Raw genomic sequence first — 23,423 nt, forward strand, 5'->3', positions numbered from 1 at the left:
AGGGCAGCAAGAGAAAGACATCCCCTCATCCTGCGCCCACCACTAAGCGGAGAGTATGTTATCTCTAAATCCACTTTGTCTTTTATACACCTGGTGTAACTCTAAAGAGTTACATATTTTTTAAACCATTAAATTTAAGTAAATCCAACAGTCAAAAAAGGCACTCATTAATGCTAATATTTTGATTAAGATTTATTATCCCTTATTTATAATAGAGATTAAATTTAATAAGGACGAGGTGTAAACCCTTCGGTTTACACCAGCTAATAAGGACATGCCACATCAGACTTTTACTTAAATTCATGGTAAAATCAATACATCCTAATACATCTAATAACATCTCAAAAAACAAAACCAAAAAAGTCACGTTTTCCCTAAAATATCAATCTCTCCTCAGTTCCTACATCTCCAGGCACAATCCTCGTTGGAACTCCATTTGCCGCCTCACTACCTCACCGGACAACCCATTAAAATCCAGTATAATTCAATATTTACTAAAAAAACCAAGCAAATAAAAAAGAAAACCTATTGCTGTGTAAAGTTTGAACACACTGCCTCACCGAACTTGAGAAGTCACCTGAAACCTACTGAGACTGAAATGTGTTTTTTTATTTTTTATTTTTATTTTTATTTTATAAACTCTTAAATGTGTTTTTATATGACAAAACTCAAATAAAATGTTTCTGTCCAAGACTTCCATGGAAGTCTTCTAAGTAATCTATAATAAAGAAATGAAATAAAAAGGAAAACTTAGATTGACAATACTCCAAATACAAAATCATACCCAATCACACTAAGATACATTGAGATTTGAGATTCATACCCATCACTCCAAATACGAATTTGAAACTCAAATTTTCTTCTTCTACTACTTATTTTTAATTAATTTATTTATTTATTTCAAAGGTTAGAACAATCACACCAAAGATTTGAGGTTCATTCATATAAGATGAGATTTACCGTCGCTTATGGCAGTTGCAGTTACTAGTGAAGGAGTGAGGCATTGCTGATCATGGTAGTTTCAATTACCGGTGAAGGAGCAAGACAGTGGGAACAGCGAAGAGGAGAGAAAGACAAGACCAGTATGGAAAAGACAATTATAATGGTGACCACTGGTGAGCGACGGCAGCAGCGAGCAAGGGTTGCTCAACCATGGCTAATGGTTTTTGTGGTTAGAGAATGGGTCTGAGGGAGACGATGAATGGGGTTTTTGGGCTTTAATCAGGTGTTACCAGATGTATTAGTCTTTGATGCTCTATTTTAAAATGTCTGATGTGGCATTTGTTTATTGGATGGTGTAAATAAGGAGTTTTACACCTTGTCCTTATTAAATTTAATATCTTTATAATATTCTATACTTAGTCTTTCTACCTTTTCTTTCTCTCTTTGTGTTTTCTATTCTCTATTTTTTCCTACTTCTTGCTTTTCTTGCCTCCCTTTTTATTGTTCATGGCTACCCCCTTTTATACCGTTTGCCATTATGGGATTTATCCCTTTTGTCCCTCAACCTTTTTTGGCTTCTTGTGGGCATCTCTCTAGGACTGCCTACTCACTTGCCAGTTGTCCAGCAATTACCTCTTCCTAGAGTGTGTTGGTTACACCACTCTTTTCTTCCCTCTTTTCATCCAATCTTTCTTAGTCCTCACACCTTTCTGCCATAAAGACGTCCTTCTCATTTTCTTTATTTTGCATTTGTATAACCCTTAGGGACGGTATCATCACCTCTGCTAGGCTCACTACTTCTGTCTCATATACTAAGGAGAAAGGGGAGAACGTTGTGGTAGATTTGGGTGAGCTTCGATAAGCCCACAACGCGTTTAGTAGATTTGTCACCCAGCCTTCGCTGTACTCTTGACTCATTTTGCTGATGATCTTAATGAGGGTTTTGTTTATCACTTCCGCCTACCCATTCCCTTATAGGTAATAAGGCGATGACCAGTGATGCTTCACTTAGTAGAATTCTAGCATCTTTCTCACTTCTTTGTTCACAAAAGGCATACCATTGTCACTTATGATCCTCTAAGGCACCCCAAATTGAACAATAATGTTCTCTTTGATGAAGTTTGCCATGGCTCCGTCGGTGGCTTTACGAAGTGGTATGGCCTCCACCCATTTGGTGAAATACTCTGTTGGCACAAGGATCCATATGTACGCATTGGAAGGTGGATTAACTGGTCCCACCAAGTCAAGCCCCCAAGTGTGGAAAGGGCATAGGGTGACCATGCTTTGTAAGCTCTACGGGTGGGTATGGATCAAATTGGCTTGCACTTGGCAGTCGTGGCATTTCTTTACAAATTCTACTACGACACTTCTCATAGTGGGCGAATAGTAGCCCATCTGCAAGATGCATCGGTATAGCTTCTTTCTTCCCTGGTGTTCTCCATATTCTCCTGCGTGTACTTCCTTTAACATCTTTCTGGCCTTTTCTGGCCCTAGGCACCACAGTGGGTTTCCATCGTAACCTTTCTTAAAGAGAATTCCTTTGTGTAGGAAATAGCGGGTTGCCAATTTCCTAAGCTTATACCTTTCTCCATGCTTTTGTGGCAGAATCCCTTCTGCCAGGTATCCCATAAATGGGCTTCTCCAATCCTCCGTGGAAAACACGGCGTAGCTCTCTTCTTAATCTATAGCCAGATAGTATGCTTTGCACTGGGTCTGGATTTGATCCGCCTCCTTGCTTATATTTGGCCATTAGAAGCTCTCTTTTTGCAACCTTCAGTACAAGCTAACCTTATTACAGAACCCACATGTCCTACTCTGCACTTTTTCCAGCTATTTATGGGCCTCCTCGTGCCTCAAGCATCTTGATAAAATTCCTACTGGCATTTTGCAGTACAACTCCCCTTTCATCAAGACATAGTCCTTGACTGTTTTCAATTCTGCCACATCTTCTTCCTTCAATAGGGCTTCCCTGATGGGAGCTCTCTAATATTCTTTGCAATCTTCTTTTTCCGGGAACTTTTCCTTGAGTATTTCAATTATGGATTCTCTTCGCTTCTTAATCTCAACTCTAGCACTGATCCCTTCAAAGGCTATTTATGAGCCCAACACAACTAATGCATCTGCATATCGGTTCTTGCTCTTTTAAGCATGCTCTATTTCGAATGTACAAAATTTTCCCCCCATCCTTTGGACTAGAGTCTTGTACAGAGCCAAACTAGGTTCTTTTAAGGAAAAATTTCCTTTAGCTTGGTAGACCACCAAGTTAGAGTCGCCTATCACCCTTAGGTGTTAAATCCCTATCTCTAGGGCCATTGCCAATCCCATCAGGTAAGTCTCATATTCTATTGTATTATTTGAGAATGGGAACTCCAATTTGAATGAAAGCGCTATGGTTTCTTCGTCATTGCGATAAAGGACCACTCCTGCGCCTCCTGAATTCGCCGTAGAGAAGCCATCGAATTTCATGACCCACTGTTCTCCAACCATTTCTGCAGTAGCTACTTCTCCGGGTACCTTATTGTCTAGCAGGAATTCCTCTTTCTTGGGCCAACAAATCTACTATGGCCTAGCTCTTTACCGCTTTAGGTGTTCCCACTTTTAAATCGTACTATGATAACTGCAATAGCCACTAGGATATTCTGCTGGACAGAATGGGTTGTCGAAGAAGCACTTTGATCGCATGGGACTTCATCATTAAATGTACCTCATAGGCCAGGAAGTAATGGCGCAACCTTTGCAACGCATAGACGATTGCCAAGCATACTCTTTCTACCCTGGGGTAACATGTTTCAGCATCCCTTAAGGCACGGCTTATGTAATAAACTGGCTTTTCAATGCCACCTTCGTCTTCCTGGGCTATTAGAGCCCTAAGGTAGACGGGCTTAAGGCTAGGTAAAGCAACAACGGTTTTCTACGAACTGGGGCTTGCACTGTGAGGAGGTTCATCATAATTTACTGTAGTTTTTGAAAAGCTTTTTACTATGCGTTTCCCCACTCGAAGCTTTGTCCCTTCTTTAATAACTTTGTAAAAGCCAACATAATTAATGTTAAGCTTGGAATAAATCTCCTAATGTAGGAGAATTTGCCCAAAAAACTTTTTAATTCTTTAACCATGGCAAGTGGCTTCATAGTCGCTATTGCAATTGCTTTCACCAGATCTACGTCTATCCCTTTGCTATGGACCAAGAACTCCAAAAATTTTCTGGCAAATACTCCAAAAGCGCACTTCAATGGGTTCATTCTCTGCTTGAAAAGTTTGCATCTTTCGAACACCTTTCTCAACACCTTGACATGATCTTCTCTCCTTCTTGAATTCACCACTATGTCATCCACATAGTCCTCCATTTCTTAGTGCATTATGTCATTAAATATGGTGGTCATAGTGCACTGATAAGTCGCACCTGCATTTTAAGCCCAAAAGGCATCACCGTGTAGTAAAAATTCCTAATGGATGTTCTAGAGGCAGTCTTTTTTGCATCTTTTGGTGCCATCCGAATTTGATTGTACCCATTAAATTCGTCCATAAAGGAGAGCATGGCATTCCTCGAGGTAGAATCTAGCAGCAGATCCATGTTGGGCAATGGGAATTCGTCCTTGGGACTAGACCCGATTAAGATTTCTAAAGTTGACACAGCATCATATCTACTCGTTCTTCTTTTTCAAAGGTACAATGTTTGATAGCCACTGTGGGTGTTGAATTGGGTTGACAAATCTGGCTGTTAATAGCTTCTGTACATCCTTTATTATTTTCCCTTCTACTTCGGTGTGGAACACTATGGCAGGCTGGGCCACTGGCTTGGCCCTAGGATCCACGACGAGCGTGTGTACCACCTACCCTAGGTCTAGCCCAGGCATTTTTGCTATAATCCTATACAAAAACGTCTCTGAACTCCTTTAATAACAAGATCAATTCTGCCTTTTCCTCCTCTGATAGCTTCGATCTTATTGAAATTGGTCTTGACTTCTGTGGGTTCGTGCCCAGGTCGATTTCTTCTAGCTTTTGTTCTACCATTACTTGTACTTCCTTCTCTGTCGTGATCCTCTTTTCACCTTTCGTGTTACTTTCTTCCCCTGAACTTTCTTGGGCCACGTAGTATACCAGGGTCTTATGCTATAGCTTTTCTCTAGGACCCCCTTGCGTCCCACAAGTAGGCCCCACGCACCTCATCATTTATATATTATCTTGTCATTAGGTGTTTCAATCCTGACGCATCGTGGTGTACCATCCGGCTCTAGGGTTAGCACCTCTTTTCTTTTTTCTCTTTCGTAGCAATAACTCCTTCAAATCAGGTTCTAGGTTGTCTTGAATGTCCTTCCACTAGGGATGAAGGTTCCAGTCAACTTGAATACCGAACTTTCCCCAAATGGTGCCCACTCGTCACAAAACATAGTTCTGACTAAGTGAGCCTCTACCTGCTCGAATGGGGATGTGTTTGCTGCAATCCATATCATTCTGCCATTTAATCTCCCTTTCATGCACTAGTGATAGGTGGACACAATAAGGCGATGCTTGTGCAGCCATGGCCTTCCTAGTAGTATATAGTAGGAAAGTTTCATCTTCACCACATTAAATTGAGCTAAGGAGGCTATTAGGCCTACCTTAGCCACAGCTGTATGTATCCTGTTGTGTACTCACCTTTTCCTCCAAACCCTATTACTTTCATCGGGTATCCCTAAATCTTGTTCTCCAGTATTCCTGCTGCTTGCAGGGTGCTGAGTGTGATGAGGTTCACTAAAGCATTTGTGTCAACTAGGGCTCTCTTAACGGGAACTTGATTTATGGAGGTTGCCAAGTAAAGAAGCCTTCTATGGTTTGGGTATCCCGCCTCCATGTCTTTGTTGATAAAAGTGATCTCATTGGTATCTTGTAGAAAAGCTCTATCATTCTGAGCCTCTGCAGTAAGGCATTCCATTCCTGCTCCTAAGGCAATACTTACCAAAGCTGCTGTGGCCATCCTTCATTTGTTAGCTGTGAGCTCCAATTGGTTAAACAAGTTCTTGAACTGAGAGCTTTTCTGTAAGGTTGTGATGGCTGCGGCTGGTAGCGATGGTCTTTCCTCTTTGTCTTCGCCTGAGTCTGCATAAATGACAACTGCTGCTATCCCCTTCCCTTTGTGATTAGGGAGTGGGTTCCTCTGGACCTCTGGTTGGGATAGTTCAAGAGTCCCTTCTTTGATCTTGCGATGTACCAGTCTGCAGAGTGCCCAACATTCTGCGATAGCGTGCTGCACATAGTTATGCAGGCGGTAGAAACGTTGGTCTCTTCATTCTTCTTGAGTGGGCTCTTTAGAAACATGATTGGGTTTGAAAACTCCATCTACTATCGATTTGTCTAAGTGTACATCTAGCTCTTTTGGTGTACACAATATTGGTGGAGGGCTCTCATATTCCCTCCCTTCTAACTTCTTTCTCTTCTCACCGGTGGACACTGTCATAACTTGCGGTGTAGATTTCCATTCTTTGGGCTTGTCAAAGCTGGGTCTGACTAATTGGGCTGTTTTCCTGGCCTTTTGTAATAGCTGAACGAATTAGGAAATTTCTAGGTTCTCTAGGACAACCCTATATTCCATAATCATATTGCCCATACACATTTCTACCTATGTCTTCTCCTCGTAGTGATCATAGCAATCAAGGGCTATGTCATTAAACCTCTTGATATACTCCATGAGGTCTTCACCACTCCTTTGCTTGGTACCTTGTAAAGTTGCAAGCATCACCGTTTCTTCTCCGTGGAAATACTTGGTGCAGAATACATCTACTATATCATCTCATGTTGGGATTGACCCTGGCTTCAATCTAGTGTACTAGGTATATACCCGGTCACATAAGGACTTTGAAAACTCATGTTCCGCATCGTCTTTGATCTTGGGGGCATAACTTGCGAGGGATTTTCTTGCTTTCCCTGTCTTTCTCCCAACTCCCCATCGGAGTTGCCAATTTAAATGTGGGGGCCTTTTTCATAATGTTGGGCCTCAACCCCTTTTGCTGTGCTATGGCCCGTTAGTCTGAGGTAAGAGAGTTGGTATTGGCCTTACTAGAATCGTGCTTCAGGCCAGCTTCTGTACAAGTCAGGCTTACCCATTGTAGACGTGTCCTGATATGAGTGTTGTGGGCTGGACACAAGGCGTGGTCACGATAGGAGTGACTGTTTCAAGTATTACGGCAAGAAAACACTACAACAGGATAACTATAATAATAAAACGTACTAAATAAAGCTAACATCATAAATAAAGTTACCAGGGTTATAGCAGAACAACATAGCAAGTAGAAATAACACTACAGCAGAAAAAAGTAAATAACTTAGTAACTTCTAGCCAAACAGTAAGAAGTAAGAACATCATCCAATAAGCATAACCAATGGAACAACTTGTTTGCTAGATTATGGGCTGAGCTTTTCAGCAGAAGCAAACCCAAGAAAGGAACCAATCTCCAATGCAGATAACCTTAGTAAAGGGCTCTTGCTATAGAAGTTACTCGCTTTGGAGAAAGGGCCTAAATGGTTTGAACTTTGATTTACAATCTTTAGAGATTGGGTATGTCGCGAGGGAGATAAAATGTGGTCTATTGATACATACCTCTACTCCTACTGCTTTACTTTCTCTCTGGTTTTCTTTTCTCACTTAGTCTTTCTACCTTTTCTTTCTCTCTCCGTGTTTTATCTTCTCTATTCTTTCCTACTTCTTGCTTTTCTTGCCTCCCCTTTTACTATTTATGACTACCCCCTTTTATACCGTCTGCCATTGTGAGATTTACCCTTTTTGTCCCTCAACCATTTTGGGCTTCTTGTGAGCATCTCTCTAGGACTGCCTACTCACCTGTTGGTTGTCTAGCCATTACCTCTGCCCAGAGTGTGTTGGTTGCACCAATCTCCATTTCCAGACAAAATTACTTGTCTTATTTCTTACCTCTCTCCCTTTTTGTTTCACCCCAATGGATAAGAATTAAGCTACCTCACCACCTACCTCTATGGCATGAATCATGTGGTCACAGCCCACACTTACCTCTTTTGGGTGAAATGTCATCCCAACAGGACATTTCTTCAAAGAAGCTTGGGTGGGAACCCTAGAATAGACCTTCGTTTTCTCCCCACAGCCAAACTGCACTCTCTGAATACCTTGACCCGTGGCCTACCTCTCATGTATTGGCTAGGTACAAGTAGGCGGTGCCCTAGTCCTTTCTGCACGCTCCACTTCGTCTGTGTTTTTTTTTTTTTTTTTTTTTTTGGCCTTCACACCATTTCTATTGCTCTTGTGTTGTCTAGTTCTATTGTGCATACTAGCTTGTGTTTATCCTTTGTGGAGTGGAGGATGCATGAGCTTTTGGGCACATGTTTTCTTCCTTTTATCCCTTCTTGGGCTGGGTATTGTCTAGGCAAAAGCCTTTGTCTCCATAGCCTTCTAGGCCCACGTCTTGTCTCTCTTCTTCATGGTCATGGGCCTTTTGGTCATTAACCCTACCATACTGCTTCATTGTGTTCGCCACGGCCTTGTCCTGCCTTTACTTCTCATTACCCACATGGACTTGCTGGCTGGTGTTCCTGCCGTATCAACCCATTGACCCATTAATTCTCTCCTTTGGGCTTCCTCGGCCCATTTACTTATTTTTTACCTCTTTTTACTCCCATGGGTTTATTACATCTTTACCTCTTATTACTCTTTTGGATTTATTGGCCCTTATTCTCGCCATGCCAGCCCAACTAAGTTTACCACTTTATTCCTTAGGCTTTCTCGGCCCATTTACTTATTCTTTACCTCTCATTGTTCCCATGGGCTTACCATTTCATTCCTTGGGCTTCCTCGGCCCATTTACTTCTTCTTTACCTGTTGTTACTTTCATGGGTCTGCTGGCCGTTAATCCTGCCACGTCAGCCCACTAGGCTTGTTACCTCTCTTTTTTTTATACCATTTTGCCCCTCTTTTTTTTCTCATCTCCCTTATTGTTGGGTTTCTTTTGCTGTTGGGCCCTTTGTCAAAAAATGGACATCAGCACCATGTTTGAAGCATAAATAGGATGTCCTATTCGTCCCTCATTAGGTCGCTCTGAATTCACCCATTTTTTCTAACTCAAAATGATGCATCATTACATTAGCTTAGAAATCCTTTTTTTTTTTGGTTGCAAGATTGCCAACTCATGTGTGATTATGAGACACACCGCTAGCCTTCTTCATTCTTCGTTTTAATGTGAGTTGTGAGCTCAACTTAACTTGAACTCAGGTTTAAAAGACAAGCCAATCAAATCTTGAGACATGGCAAGGCTACAAAAATGCCACCAACAAATATCCTCCTCTTTCTTCTTTTATTTTCCCTCTCATTTAGTACAAAAAGGGGAAAATAGAGGTTTCAGAAACAAACAATGTTATATAGGTGGAGTGTCATGAGGCGGCAAACAATTTAATAGGTCACTCATCCATCATTTCGGTGCACCTCCTTTTGCCCACTTCGGTGATGTTGCTTTGAGCCTAGGTAACCTCATAGCAAAATTTCCCTTATGCCTGAATTTTAGGGACTTTTGTCTTTCCCTAATGGAATTAATTTGTATTTTGGTTAAAATTTTAGTTAATATATTGTGAATTTCAAATTAATCAATCATAGCTTTTGTTTGAGCATAAACATTTATCTATTACATTTTTAGTGATTGGTGGATGGGTTTGATTTTTAAAATGAAATGTATGAAAATGACAATTAATCCAAACATAGTGTGTAATTTGTATATTTGCTTAATTTTAAAGTTCAAAAGATCTTAAATTTAAAATTTAAATATTTATAGATTCAATAGTTATTAATCTCTAATTGTCATCATATTTTGCATGAATCCATGGTATAATAAAAAGATAATGTAATCTAATGATGGATTTATCAAAAAACATTTTCAATAAAAAATTATGAAGTAATATAATTGTAGGGGGGCGGTTTTGGGGCTCAGGCCCAACAGGCAGGTGGTTCTGGCCCAAAAGTCCCTCAACAATGAATTTGTAGAGAGTAGGTTACAGAACTAGGTCTCTGACAGGGGAAACATAATTGTGACCAAGCCATGCAACCAGTTGGACGTAGAGATATTCCTTCAAACTTTTGGAGGAACGGTTCCTGGGGCTGTTTCTTCTACTTCTACCTCCTTTCTCCTTTTCTATCTTTTTTCTTTTTTCTGCTTGCGATCCCCTTTCCATGGGGATCTTCTTCTCTTATATAGCATCCTTCCTAAGATCATGACCCTACACTTGTCAACCATCTGACCCTCCACTTGAGTGCTTGTCCCATAGGTCATCATTCCTCTTTTCTGTGAGTTGCACTGGCCATGATGATTCTGCGTTCCTGTCCCTTCCACATTAATGCAGCTGGAAAAGTAGTTCCTTGGCATTTAATGCGGCAGTTGTGGTTGCCCCCTTTCCTGAACGTCACGCACTATTCCTTCGTATTGGGTGACCTTTCGCCAGGTATGGAGTGCGAATTTGACACTTACTTGACGAGTCCGAGGAGGTACTCCTCCTCGGACGCCCCTAAGCAGGCCCGGCCCATCATGGTTAGGATGGGATATCCTACGCCCATGCCTTTTCTTCTTATCGTGGCTGGGCCTGGTACATGAACCACGACCCAACATCAGCTAACAGATTTTACCCCCCACAATAATATTGATGAAAACTATTTCATGCACAACTTGAATCCAAAACATAGAATTTTATATCAATAAGAGATTAATTGTAACCCCTTAATAGAAATTTTTACGGTGCACCACTAAATTTTTGGTTAAGTTTAAACTACAAAAGAGACTTTAGAATCTTTAAATTGTGGATTTAAGATACGATAAAATTTTAGAAAATTTATAGATACAAAAAAATTTTGACACTGGTTGATATAACAAATTATTTTGAATAGAAGATATAAGATATAACAAATTATTAGTAGTAAATAAAAAATGATATTAATAATAGGCTAACTGGCTAAGAAAAGAACCGGCACAAGCTTGATAGTTGATACTTCCACATCAATAAGTGTCAAAAATTTTATGTAGTGCATGAAATTTACTTGTGATTGTTTGAAAAACTTTTAAGAATTTTAAATTTAAATTTCTTGCGGATGGAACACGTAAAGATATATTCCTTTGTCATTAATGGATCATTGCGAAGTTGTTGAAACTTTGTTTTTGAGATAAAAGAAAAGTTGTTGAAACTTGAAAGGCCACTCAGTCATGTAGTCATATGCCATAATGGGGGAAAAAGTTATCATATTAGTAGGCCTCTATTTCCTCCCTTTTTTAGGGAATCTTACCAATTTTTCATTGCAAGCAAACTCCAATTACTGTGAGGAAAACGTCTTCGCACAATAAAGCTTAAAGGACTTTCTTAACAGGTGGCCAGCACCTGTTAATGAACGGTTAATGAACTAGCTGTTGTTCATTTATGATCTATCACAAATTTCACTTACATAAAAAAATTGATAAAGTTTTATTTTTTAGTTGTGTTTTATCACAAAATAATTTGACTTTCTCCATCTAAACTAACACACATTTAATACATATTCAGTTTTTTTCCACATCCCTCAAAAAACATGAATAATTTATTTTAAATTTTATCACATTAACGGCTACAGCACCCATTAACAGCACCCACGGTTAAAAAGCCGCCTATACACCTAAAAAGTAAAAACGGTGCATCAAACCCTCAGAAGAATTACACTTGGGTAGCGTTGGGTTGATAAGAATTAAGGGGAAAATTCAAAAATCTTTACAGTTTTCTAAATTAAAATTGTTCTTTTGAATTTGATAATGAGAAATAGAAAATCATGGGATATCTCAAATCCCATATTTTAACTCAACATGATTCGATCTAACTCAAAATTAGCCAATTGTGTGTATAGAAAAACTATCTTTAAGTAGTAATTTTATAGAAAAATTATTGTGTTTTTAGTGAGTATACTACTATTTTCCTCTCATATAAGGTGGGCTCATCCCTATGAATACTGTGAGATAGTGACATAACAAAACATTTTTACGAAATATTCATATTCTTATATTAAAAGCATCTTATATCTATACATGCTCATGTTAATGAATGTTTTTAGTACAATTGTTAATAAAACATAATAAAAAAGTTTTAATATTACTTTCATGAGAGATATAAAAAACGGTCGATAACATTTATTATTTTATTATTTTCTTAATAAAATATTTTTAAAAATAACTCCTACACCAATACCTTTGGATAATTGGTTTGGAGTATTGGTTAACATTACCAAGAGAGGCTCCCCTCCCGTTTAAAACTCTCATGTTTTCTTCCATTTTAATACCGATGGAGACACGTGGCAAGTAACAAATCCAATGGTAGAAAATAAAACACGTTATAAAATATTTTTTATTCTTAATTGCCTGCACCTTTCAGCAATCTCCTTGCAAACCCACCAGGGCCACCACTGACGCAACAACGACTTTGAGCAAACAAGATGGAACCATTGGAGATGATGCGTCTTACAACAACTTTGCAGCAAATAGGACAGAGCCATCGGAAACGATGACAAAGGCGCAGGACTTGCCTTTCCGTCGATTGAAACACATGAACTTTTATTGATGGTGGGATTTATCTATGAATTCCCATGCCTAAAACTCACATCAAATCTGATCCAATTCTCCAAAACCACTATCTATAAAAATAAAAAGCACTATCAACCCATCAACCACCCACAACACATATTCATTCTACCCATATTTGCAAATCTAGAGAAACCAAACCCACATTAAAAAAACCCAGCCTCTGCCGTCAAACCAAACGTCCCAACTTATCTAGTTTCGCTCTACCGCAAGCTCATTGGAAGACCTCCATTTCGTGCGCCACTGTCGGACCTAGCTAGCCTCGACGGCGTCAACGCTCTAGCCACAACAGTCACCGCCACATTAGTCCCAATTGCCACAGTTTCTTGGGTGTGTCCCTCGTAGTCGCACGCAACCAAACTGCAATGAAAAATTTCCAGCATGTGTTGAATTGAACACCTCTGATGCTCAGACCATGAGAGTGCTGACGGGTGAAAGAGGAAAAGAAGGGAAAAAGAGACAAAAAAGTTGAGAGAATGACATGGCATATTTTTAGCCTTTAGATTGTTTATCTACCACGTGTCTTTCACTATATTAAAATGGGAGAGGTTTAAATGGGAGGGGGCCTCTCCCAACATTACGAGAAATTATAGGGTCCTCTGGTGGACCACGTTATCTGTCCACCATTCCACTTAAAGACTCCCACTTGTTTAAAATTGTTGAGTCAATAATCAGTTTCTATTTAAAAAAAATTTTCCAACTCAACAATTTTAAACAGGTGTGAGTCTTTTAGTGGAATGTTAGACCATGTCACTTGTCTACCATGTGGACCTTATAATTTCTCCAACATTACCCATCTATAAAATGAGAAATTATACCGATCTCGGACAAGTGATGTGGTCCACCATTCTAGTAAAATTCTCCCACATGTTTAAAATTACTAAGTCAGTATTTAGTTTTTTTTTTAAAACTTCCTAATTTTTAATAGGTGTGAGTCTTTTAATGAAATGGTGGACCATATCACTTGCCCGCCACAAGTACTTTATGAGGCCGTTTGGATTGCGCGTTTCAGTTTTAGCGTTTTGGGTTTTTTTTTTTTTTTGTTTGTTTGTTTGTTTGTTTGTTTTCACGCGTTTCAGGGAGTAATGCAGCTACTGTTCATGAACAGTAGCCACAAAGGTTGACTTTTCCAAGGTGAACAGTACACTCGTGCATAGTTTTCAGAACCGGACTGGACCGGGAGGTCGGACCGTGAAAACCAGAAATCAAGATGAAAACTGGTTTTTTAAGCATAAAGAACCGGATTTTTTGTTAATTCCGTGAACCGCTAAAACCGGGGTTGGACCGCATGAACCAGTGAGAACTGTGCGATCCAACCCCTTAGCAATTTTTATTTATATTTTTTATTTTTAAAAACAACTTAACACAATTTTATTCTACTTAATTAAATTATCCATCTCTTACAAGGAATAAAAAAAATTATAATTAAAATCTTTCAAAGATATTCAACTTTACTTCAAAAATTAATCATAAATTTTAATGTTTTCATGGTTATTATTTTATTTTATTAACTTTCTTATTTAATTATTAAATATATGCTTGAAAATCATTAAATTTCCCTCACATATATAGATATATAGTCAATTTTGCTAGTTTTATAAATTTAATATCTATATTTAGACTTTAATTAATTATTAAATTAATTATGACGTCATCACGGTTCGATCCCGGTTCGACCTCGGTTCGACCTCAAAAACCTTGAACCTTTCCCTTTTACGGTTCAATGAACGGTCCGGGTCTGAAAACCTTGCAACCATGTACTGTTCACAGATCCACAAATTCCACTTTTCAGCAACTTTTTCATTAAAAATGGGTCCCACGGCACTATTCACATATTTAAAAATTATTTTGTTACAGTATTTTCAGTTTCAGTTTTTAATTTTAGAAAAAATAAACTCAATTCAAGCGGAACCTATAATTTCTCAAAATGAGAATAAAAGTATGGAAGTTTACTTAGAAGGAAGGAAGTATGGACAAAGTTTGGTAAGAAAATGACACATTTTTCCGTTTTCAGTTATTCTTTTCACCAACCAACCCAACTACGACTTAGAGTACGTTTGGATTGAGCTGATTTTCAACGCGTCTGCGTCTACGTTTTTCCTTTTTTTTTTTTTTTTTTTTTTCACGCGTTTTTGAGACTTGTGGCTACTGTTCATGCACTGTTCAATGAACAGTAATCGCAAAGTTTGACTTTTTTAATTTTTTTCAGCCAATCAGTGCACATCGTGTACTGTTTACGGACCTACAAATTTCACTTTTCAGTAACTTTTTCATTAAAAATGGGTCCCATGGTACTATTCACATATTTAATAATTATTTTACTATGGTGTTTTTTAATTTTCAGTTTCAATTTTCAATTTTCAACTGTATCCAAACAAACCCTTACTATTTCTTGTCCATTATGTCACGAAAACCCACTGCGTGGTCGGTTACTTTTTTGACTAAACTGAAAATCCCTTGTGAAAAGTGATTTCGCATCATCACAAACTTGATAAAAAAAACCTGCTTTTAGATTACCCATACCATGCTACTCTTAGCTTATGTCCCAGTAGCATTAAACGAAGATTTAGACCTATGAACGACGACGGAAATCTGACCTGACGACCTGACTTGAACTTAATATTTAAGCAAAAATATTCATAAATAGATTTTCACTCAATTTTGATTAAATCACTCCAATAAACTTTGCCAAATAATTAAACCTTATTCTTAAAAACGTTAAATATTACACAAAATCAAAATAGAAACCTTTCAATGACATTTGAAGAGATAATATCTCATGCGTTATTTTTCCGACACTTGTAATACCATGCACTGTATCACCATAGTGTTTTTCCATGCTCATGACAAGCTGAGTGTATGAACTTTCAGGTTTTGTTTTTTTTTTTTTTTTTTTTTTTTGGGTTTTAGGAAAGAAAGAAAGAAATGTATGAACTTTTCCACCTCTACCGCCGTACTGCTACATTTGCATTTTAAACGAAGATTTAGGCCTATGAACAGTGATCCACTACTTGGTACTTGAACTACACCAGAAAGCACAAAACTTGTTGATTTTTATTTGCGAGTATCTATTATTCACATTTGTACATATAATACAAACAATTTCTAAAAACAAATGAAGTTGTGACTTCAAGTCAAAGTAATGAATTGTTTCTTATATTTTTGGAGAGTATGTGTATTAATGTGTGTGTGGAGCCAGAGAATTTGGCAACCCCGGCCCACTTTGTGCTAGGCCAAGGCCCGCGCCAAGGAGAGAAATGTTCAAGGACATACGATGAAAATCCAAATGGCCTAGAAATGTTGCCGAGGATGATTCTGTCCTCGGCATTCCAGACTCCAGTAGGAGAGAACGGCACGCCATCAAATGCAGCCTCTCAAAGCGTTCCTCGAAGAAAGGACGAGTACAATAGGACGCACTCGAGGGTATGGTGTAGGAGCAGTTCAAGGAAAAGCTGTCACCTCCGCATTTAATGCGCTCAACTAACGTCCTAGCCACATTAATGATGAAGAGACCCCTGAACAGTATGGCCTTGGTTGCCGCAACTCACAAAGGGTGTGGGGAGGTGGCTAATGGGACGAGCATTCGAGTAATGGCCTGCACAATCAACAGATGGAGGGTCAAGATCGACCAAAAAGAAATATATAATGAGAAAAACCCCCCAAGAATGGGGGATCGCGAAAAAGGGACAGGAAGAGAGAAAAAGGAGAAAACAACAGTAGTTTGCAGGGTCTTGAAGAACCACGGGAACCTAGTACTGAAAGTAGAAGAAGAAGAATATCAAGCTCCTCGGACGAAACACCCGGGGACAATATTTCAAGCTTAAACCCATTTTCTCATTGGTCTGCCCACACCCAACTATGTATAGTGATTGTGGTTTAGACTAACACCTAGTTCTTAGGCCCACTCTCTAAAAATTTATTGTATTAGGCCAGTTGGGCTTGAGACCTTTCGTCCAATAGGAAGAGCGCTCAAAACCAACACCCTACAATTGGCGCCGTCTGTGGGGAGAAATTGTGTGCTAGTAAGGACAATGATCTGGCATGGTAGGGTCAGGCCCTCATCAGGCAGGCTCCCATCAGCTCGAACCAGCCAAATCCCAACAGTAGGGTAACTTCCCCAACCCCGGGCGCGACCAAAACGAAGAGAACGGAAGGTTTCGAAAGGGAAGTGTAAACACCACCCAAACCAGCAGGAGCCACTCTCGTGCGGGCAGCCACGTGCTTCAGAGACGAAATAACAGTCGGGCCCTGCAACAAGAGGAAGTTAGGAGCCATATGTCTCAGAAACAGAACGATAGGCAGTCCATGCAGCGAGAGATAGACGATTTGAAAAGAAAGTTGTACCATGCATAGCAAAGGCAATCTCGTTCTAGACTTGACGCGCCCTCCGATGATGAAAATGATGACAACTATAGGCGAAGATCGAGGACTCCCCCAAGCGAGGCCTTCTCCCATGAAGAAGAACACTACCGGAGGCGTAGGCGCAAAAGCCCATCTCCTAGGGGTTTGGGAAACGACACCATGAGCAAGGCACTAGATCAACTCTCCAAGTTGCCTTTCACGCACCACATAGAAGGGGCCATACTCCCTCGACAGTTTTAGCAGCCAACCTTCGCCATTTACAACGGTAGAACAAACCCGGTGGAGCATGTGAGCCAGTTCAACCAAAGGATGACTATCCATTCTAGGAACGAGGCGTTGATGTGCAAGGTCTTCCCGTCTAGCTTGGGACCATCGGCGATAAGGTGGTTTAATGGTCTGAAGACGAACTCCATCGACTCGTACAGGCAGCTGACCCAAGCTTTTGGCTCCCACTTAGTTACGAACCGCAGAGCCCCTCGGCCTTTGAGTGCTTTGTTGTCGTTATCCATGCATGACGGAGAAACCTTAAAGGCCTACTCGGACAGATATTGGGAGACATACAATGAAATGGAAGACAACTTTGACAACGTCGCCATTATCACTTTCAAAAATAGTCTCCCAACTGATCACGGCCTACGGAAGTCTCTGACTGGCAAGCCCGCCACCAGTATGCGTCAACTGATGGATCAAATCGACAAGTACAAACGAGTGGAGGAAGACCAATTACGGGGAAAAGGAAAGGAGAAGGTTATCCCTCTCAAGAGGAGGGATTTCAGGTCGGACTAGTATGGCAGCAACCGCCTGAAGAGGGACTTTATAGGGCAACCCGGAACAACCAATGCACAGACTGTCAACGCCGTATTCCGAGAACCAGTGCATCGGGTTTTGGAGAAAATCAAGAACGAGCCATACTTTAGGTGGCCGAATAAGATGGCGGGAGAACCCTCGAAGCGCGATCAGAACCTTTATTGCCAATACCACCAAGACTATGGCCACAGTACGGAGAACTGCAAGAACCTTTGGAACCACCTAGACCAGCTAGTTCGGGAAGGGAGACTGAAGCACCTTCTGCATCATTCTAGTGGTCATCAAGAGGCCAAGAGGGATGCTGCCCTGAGGCCACCCACAGGAACGATCAGCGTAATCGTGGCTGCGCCAGGGAGAACAGGCACGCGCCTTGCACGACTGTTATCGGTGGCTCAACTGCCTGCCGAGGAGTCCCAACCGGGGCCGAAGAGGGCCAGGATGAGCTTTCGTCCCGTTTTGAGCTTTTTAGAGGAAGATAAGATCGGGACCATCCAGCCCCATGACGATGCACTGCTGATCACCCTCCGAATAGGGGACTACGATGTGAAAAGAGTAATGGTGGATGGCGGCAACGTGGCAGAGGTTATGTACCCCGACCTATACAGGGGGCTGGGGTTAAAGGCAGAGGACTTGATGCCCTACAACTCCCCTCTGATGAGCTTCGACGGGAAGCTTGTCATTCCAATGGGCATGATTAGGCTGCCCATCCAAACCGGCCCGGAAATAGTGAAGGTGAACTTCGTCGTGGTGGACACCTACTCTCCCTATACAGCCATTGTCGGTAGGCCTTGGCTCCATACCCTAGGGGCTGTTGCTTCCTCGTTGCACCAGAAGGTGAAATTCCCGTCAGGAGACCAAGTCCTGGAAATCCGTGGTTGCCAACCCACAGCGAGGCAATGCGTGGTAGCAGCCGTCTTGCATTGGCTTGATGCGGAGTCCTCGGCCTCCAGTGAAGAGAATTTATAGCAACTAAAGACCTCGGTTTTGCCCCCTAACACAACTACCGGGGAGGCGAAATGCAAAGACCTGGAAGAGGTGGTTATTGATGACAACCCGAAGAAGTTCTTCCAAGTAGGGGCTCGGCTACCTCTCCAGGAGAAAGAGAAGCTGATTGAGTTCCTTAAAAGGAATATTCACGTATTTGCATGGGATGCCTGCGACGCCTCTGAGATCGACCCAGCCTTCATCTGCCATCACTTCAATGTCAACCCGACCATCATTCCCTAGAAGCAACCACCCCATCGCCCGTCAAAAGAGCATGCCGACGCGATTAGAGACGAAGTGGCGAAGCTCAAACGTGCTGGGGCTATCAAAGAAGTCTTTTACCCCGAATGGCTGGCCAACACAGTGGTGATCAAGAAGAAAAGTGGGAAATGGTGGGTCTGTGTGGACTTCACAGACCTAAATAAGGCGTGCCCTAAGGACCCATTCCCAATGCCTCGGATAGACTAGTTAGTGGACGCAACAGCACGCCATCCTCGGATAAGCTTCTTAGACGCCTTTCAAGGCTACCACAAATACCACTGGCGTGGGGGGATCAGGAGAAAACGGCCTTCATAACGCCAATCGGTAATTACCACTACAAAGGTAATGCCGTTTGGCCTGAAGAATGCGGGATCAACTTATCAAAGGATGATGACAAGAATGTTCGAACCACAGCTGGGCAAGAACATTAAAATCTACGTCGATGACATGGTGGTGAAGAGTAAAGTGGTGACCGAGCATTTAAGGGACCTCGGCAGCACATTTAGCATCTTGAGGAAACATAAGCTGCGCCTGAATGCTTCCAAGTGCTCATTTGGCGTGGGGTTTGGCAAGGTTTTGGGCTACATGGTTACCCACAGGGGAATCGAGGTTAACCCTGACCAGATCAAGGCCATAAACGGCCTGAAACTGCCACAAAACGCAAAGGAGGTCCAGAAGCTTACTGGGATGATCGCAGCCCTCAACCGATTCATTTCCAGATCGGCAGATAGATGTAGGCCGTTCTATCTCTTGATCAACAAGTGGAAGGGGTTTGAGTGGTCCGAGGACTGTGTGGTGGCTTTCCAGCAACTCAAAGATTACCTATTCTGGCCACCTATCATGTCCAGTCCCGAGGCCGATGAAGTTCTGTACGCATACATTGCTGTAGCCCCCCATGCTGTGAGCTTGGTGCTAATACGGGACGACAATGGCGTCCAAAAGCCGGTCTATTACGTGAGTAAGTCACTGCATGAAGCTGAGGTCAGATACCTACCCCTGGAGAAAGCCATACTGGCTGTGGTCCATGCTACGTGAAAGCTTCCCCATTATTTCCAGGCCCACACAGTGGTTGTTCTAACCCAACTACCCTTGAAGTCTGTACTGTGAACCGCTGACTACACTGGAAGGATTGCCATATGGAGCACAATTCTGGGAGCTTTTGACATCAAATACATGCCCCAGACCTCTATAAGGGCCAGGTATTAGCAGACTTAGTGGCCGAATTCGCTGAACCCCTAGTAGAGACAGTGGCAGAGGAACAGAACATGGATGGAAAATCGGTTAGAGTGATCTCTACACCAGGACCCCCATGTTGGAAGGTGTACGTTGATGGCGCGGTAAATCAAAGGGGATCTGGAGTGGGGCTAGTCCTAATATCTCCCGAGGAAACTATTATAGAGAAGTCCATGAGACTTGGGTTCTCAGCCACGAACAACGAAGCCAAGTATGAAGCCCTGCTACAAGGAATTGCCATGGTACAGAAAATGGGAGGAAAGGCAATGGAGATGTTCTCGGACTCGAGACTGGTAGTGGGCCAAGTAAAGAGAGAATTAGAGGCAAGAGATGCAAGGATACAAAAGTACGTAAGCCGGGTCAAACGCTTACAGCTGGGCTTCAACTCTTTCAGCTTGTCGCACGTACCAAGAAGCGGAAACACTCATGCGGATTCGCTGGCCATGCTTGCCACTTCCTCGGCAGGGGACCTGCCTCGAATTATTCTCGTCGAGCACCTGGACAGAGCGAATGAAGTGGTCAAAGGCATGGTCCATGTTTATGAAGTCAGAGTGGGCCCTAGTTGGATGGACCCTATCATGAGGTTCCTCAAAGATGACGTCTTGCCCGAGGAAAATTCGGAGGCAGAGAAGATACGAAGAAAAGCTCCTTGGTTCTAGCTGTCCGAGGATCACAAATTGTACAAACGCTCATATTTCGGGCCATATTTACTATGCGTCCACCCTGAGGCATCAGAACTGCTGCTTGAAGAGCTGCACGAAGGGATCTGCAGGAGTCACACAGGAGGAAGATCTCTGTCACACCGAGCCATTACCCAGGGATACTGGTGGCCGGGGATGCAGAAGGAAGCCCTAGAGTATGTTAAAAAGTGTGACCAGTGCCAAAGGTTCGCCTCGAATATTCATCAACCTGGCGGGGCCCTCAACCCTCTGTCCAGTCTGTGGCCGTTCGCCCAGTGGGGCCTGGATATCGTAGGACCCTTCCCAAAGGCAGCAAGAAATAAGACATACCTACTGGTCGGCACAGATTACTTCACCAAGTGGGTTGAAGCCGAGCCTTTGGCCAACATTAGAGACGTGGATGCTAAGAAGTTCATCTGGAGAAACATTGTCACACGATTCAAAGTCCCTCGCACCCTCATCTCAGACAATGGACTCCAGTTTGACAGCAAGGCCTTCAGAAGATATTACTGCGAGTTGGGGATCACTAACAGGTACTCGAACCCAGCCTATCCTCAGGGAAACAGGTAAGCCGAGGCTGTCAACAAGGTCATAGTCAACGGACTTAAGAAGAGACTAGATGACGCCAAAGGAAGATGGGTGGAAGAGTTGCCGCACGTCCTATGGACCTATCGGACTACACCACGACGGTCGACAGGGGAGACGCCTTTTGCCATTACCAATGGGGTCGAGGCCGTTATCCCTATAGAGGCAAACTTCCCGACTCTGAGGACGAGTTCATTCACCTCAAATAGTAACGACGAACTACTAGGGAAGAACCTAGATCTGATCGACGAACGAAGAGAAAAGGCAATGGTCCAATTGGCCTATTACCATCAGAAGCTCAAATAGGGATATGATGCCAACGTGAAGCTTAGACCACTAACACCAGGGGACTTAGTGCTGAGGGAAATTGTGGGTGCTGCAAGAAACCCATCATGGGGAAAGCTCGGACCCAACTGGGAAGGACCATACCGGATTACTTCAGTTGTGGGGATAGGAGCATACTACCTAGAAGACTTAGATGAAAAAGCTATACCCTGTCCATGGAATGTAAATAACCTGAGAAGCTATTACTATTAATAAAAGCATTTGTCCAGTTCAGATTTTAAGTCCATCTTGATTACATGTCTCGCATTCTGGCAATAATCTAAGTGCTAGACAGAACCAAGGTCTTGCATGGTCCTCGGACTCAAGCCTATGGGGAAACTAGTCACTCCAAGAAAATCTAAGTGCTAGATAGAACCAAGGTCTTGCATGGTCCTCAAACTCAAGCCTATGGGAAAACTAGTTACTCCAAGAAAATCTAAGTGCTAGACAGAACCAAGGCCTTGCATGGTCCTCGGACTCAAGCCTTCGGGGAAACTAGTCACTCCAAGAAAATCTAAGTGCTAGACAGAACCAAGGCCTTGCATGGTCCTCGGACTCAAGCCTATGGGGAAACTAGTCACTCCAAGAAAATCTAAGTTCTAGACAGAACCAAGGACTTGCATGGTCCTCGGACTCAAGCCTTTGGGGAAACTAGTCACTCCAAGAAAATCTAAGTGCTAGACAGAACCAAGGCCTTGCATGGTCCTCGGACTCAAGCCTATGGGGAAACTAGTCACTCCAAGAAAATTTAAGTGCTAGACAGAACCAAGGACTTGCATGGTCCTCGGACTCAAGCTTATGGGGAAACTAGTCACTCGAAGAAAATCTAAGTGCTAGACAGAACCAAGGCCTTGCATGGTCCTCGGACTCAAGCCTATAGGGAAACTAGTCACTCCAAGAAAATCTAAGTGCTAGATAGAACCAAGGTCTTGCATGGTCCTCAGACTCAAGCCTATGGGAAAACTAGTCACTCGAAGAAAATCTAAGTGCTAGACAAAACCAAGGCTTTGCATGGTCCTCGGACTCAAGCCTTTGGGGAAACTAGTCACTCAAAGAAAATCTAAGTGCTAGACAGAACCAAGGCCTTGCATGGTCCTCGGACTCAAGCCTATGGGGAAACTAGTCACTCCAAGAAAATTTAAGTGCTAGACAGAACCAAGGACTTGCATGGTCCTCGGACTCAAGCCTATGGGGAAACTAGTCACTCGAAGAAAATCTAAGTGCTAAACAGAACCAAGGCCTTGCATGGTCCTCGGACTCAAGCCTATAGGGAAACTAGTCACTCCAAGAAAATCTAAGTGCTAGATAGAACCAAGATCTTGCATGGTCCTTAGACTCAAGCCTATGGGGAAACTAGTCACTCCAAAAAATCCAAGTGTTGGACAGAACCAAGGTCTTGCATGGTCCTCGAACTCAAATCTATGGGGAAACTAGCTACTTCAAGATTGTAAAAGCTGTGGATACGGCCTAGGCGTACGCTTGGCACCTCGGATTATACACTTGGCACCCTAGAGATATGGGTAGACACAAACTAAGCGTCCCCTTGATACTGGTAAGACAATATCGAGGGATTTAACTTCAAATATATTAGGTGCACGACCATTCACATCCGTTAGGATAATTAATTCACAAGCCACGAAATTTTGCAGTAATAGTAATATCGGTAAC

General features: G+C 42.1%; 1 protein-coding gene across 1 annotated transcript; it reads left to right on the forward strand.

The window, feature by feature from the left end:
• Positions 1–17,388: 17,388 nt before the first annotated feature.
• LOC126710160 (uncharacterized) lies at positions 17,389–18,654 on the forward strand. The gene is made up of 2 exons (XM_050410572.1): positions 17,389–17,628; positions 17,728–18,654. Exons 1-2 carry the CDS (start codon positions 17,389–17,391, stop codon positions 18,652–18,654), a joined length of 1,167 nt encoding a protein of 388 aa, XP_050266529.1.
• The last annotated feature ends 4,769 nt before the right edge of the window (positions 18,655–23,423 follow it).

Source organism: Quercus robur, chromosome 1 (assembly GCF_932294415.1).
Source record: "Quercus robur chromosome 1, dhQueRobu3.1, whole genome shotgun sequence".
NCBI classification, from domain to species: domain Eukaryota; kingdom Viridiplantae; phylum Streptophyta; class Magnoliopsida; order Fagales; family Fagaceae; genus Quercus; species Quercus robur.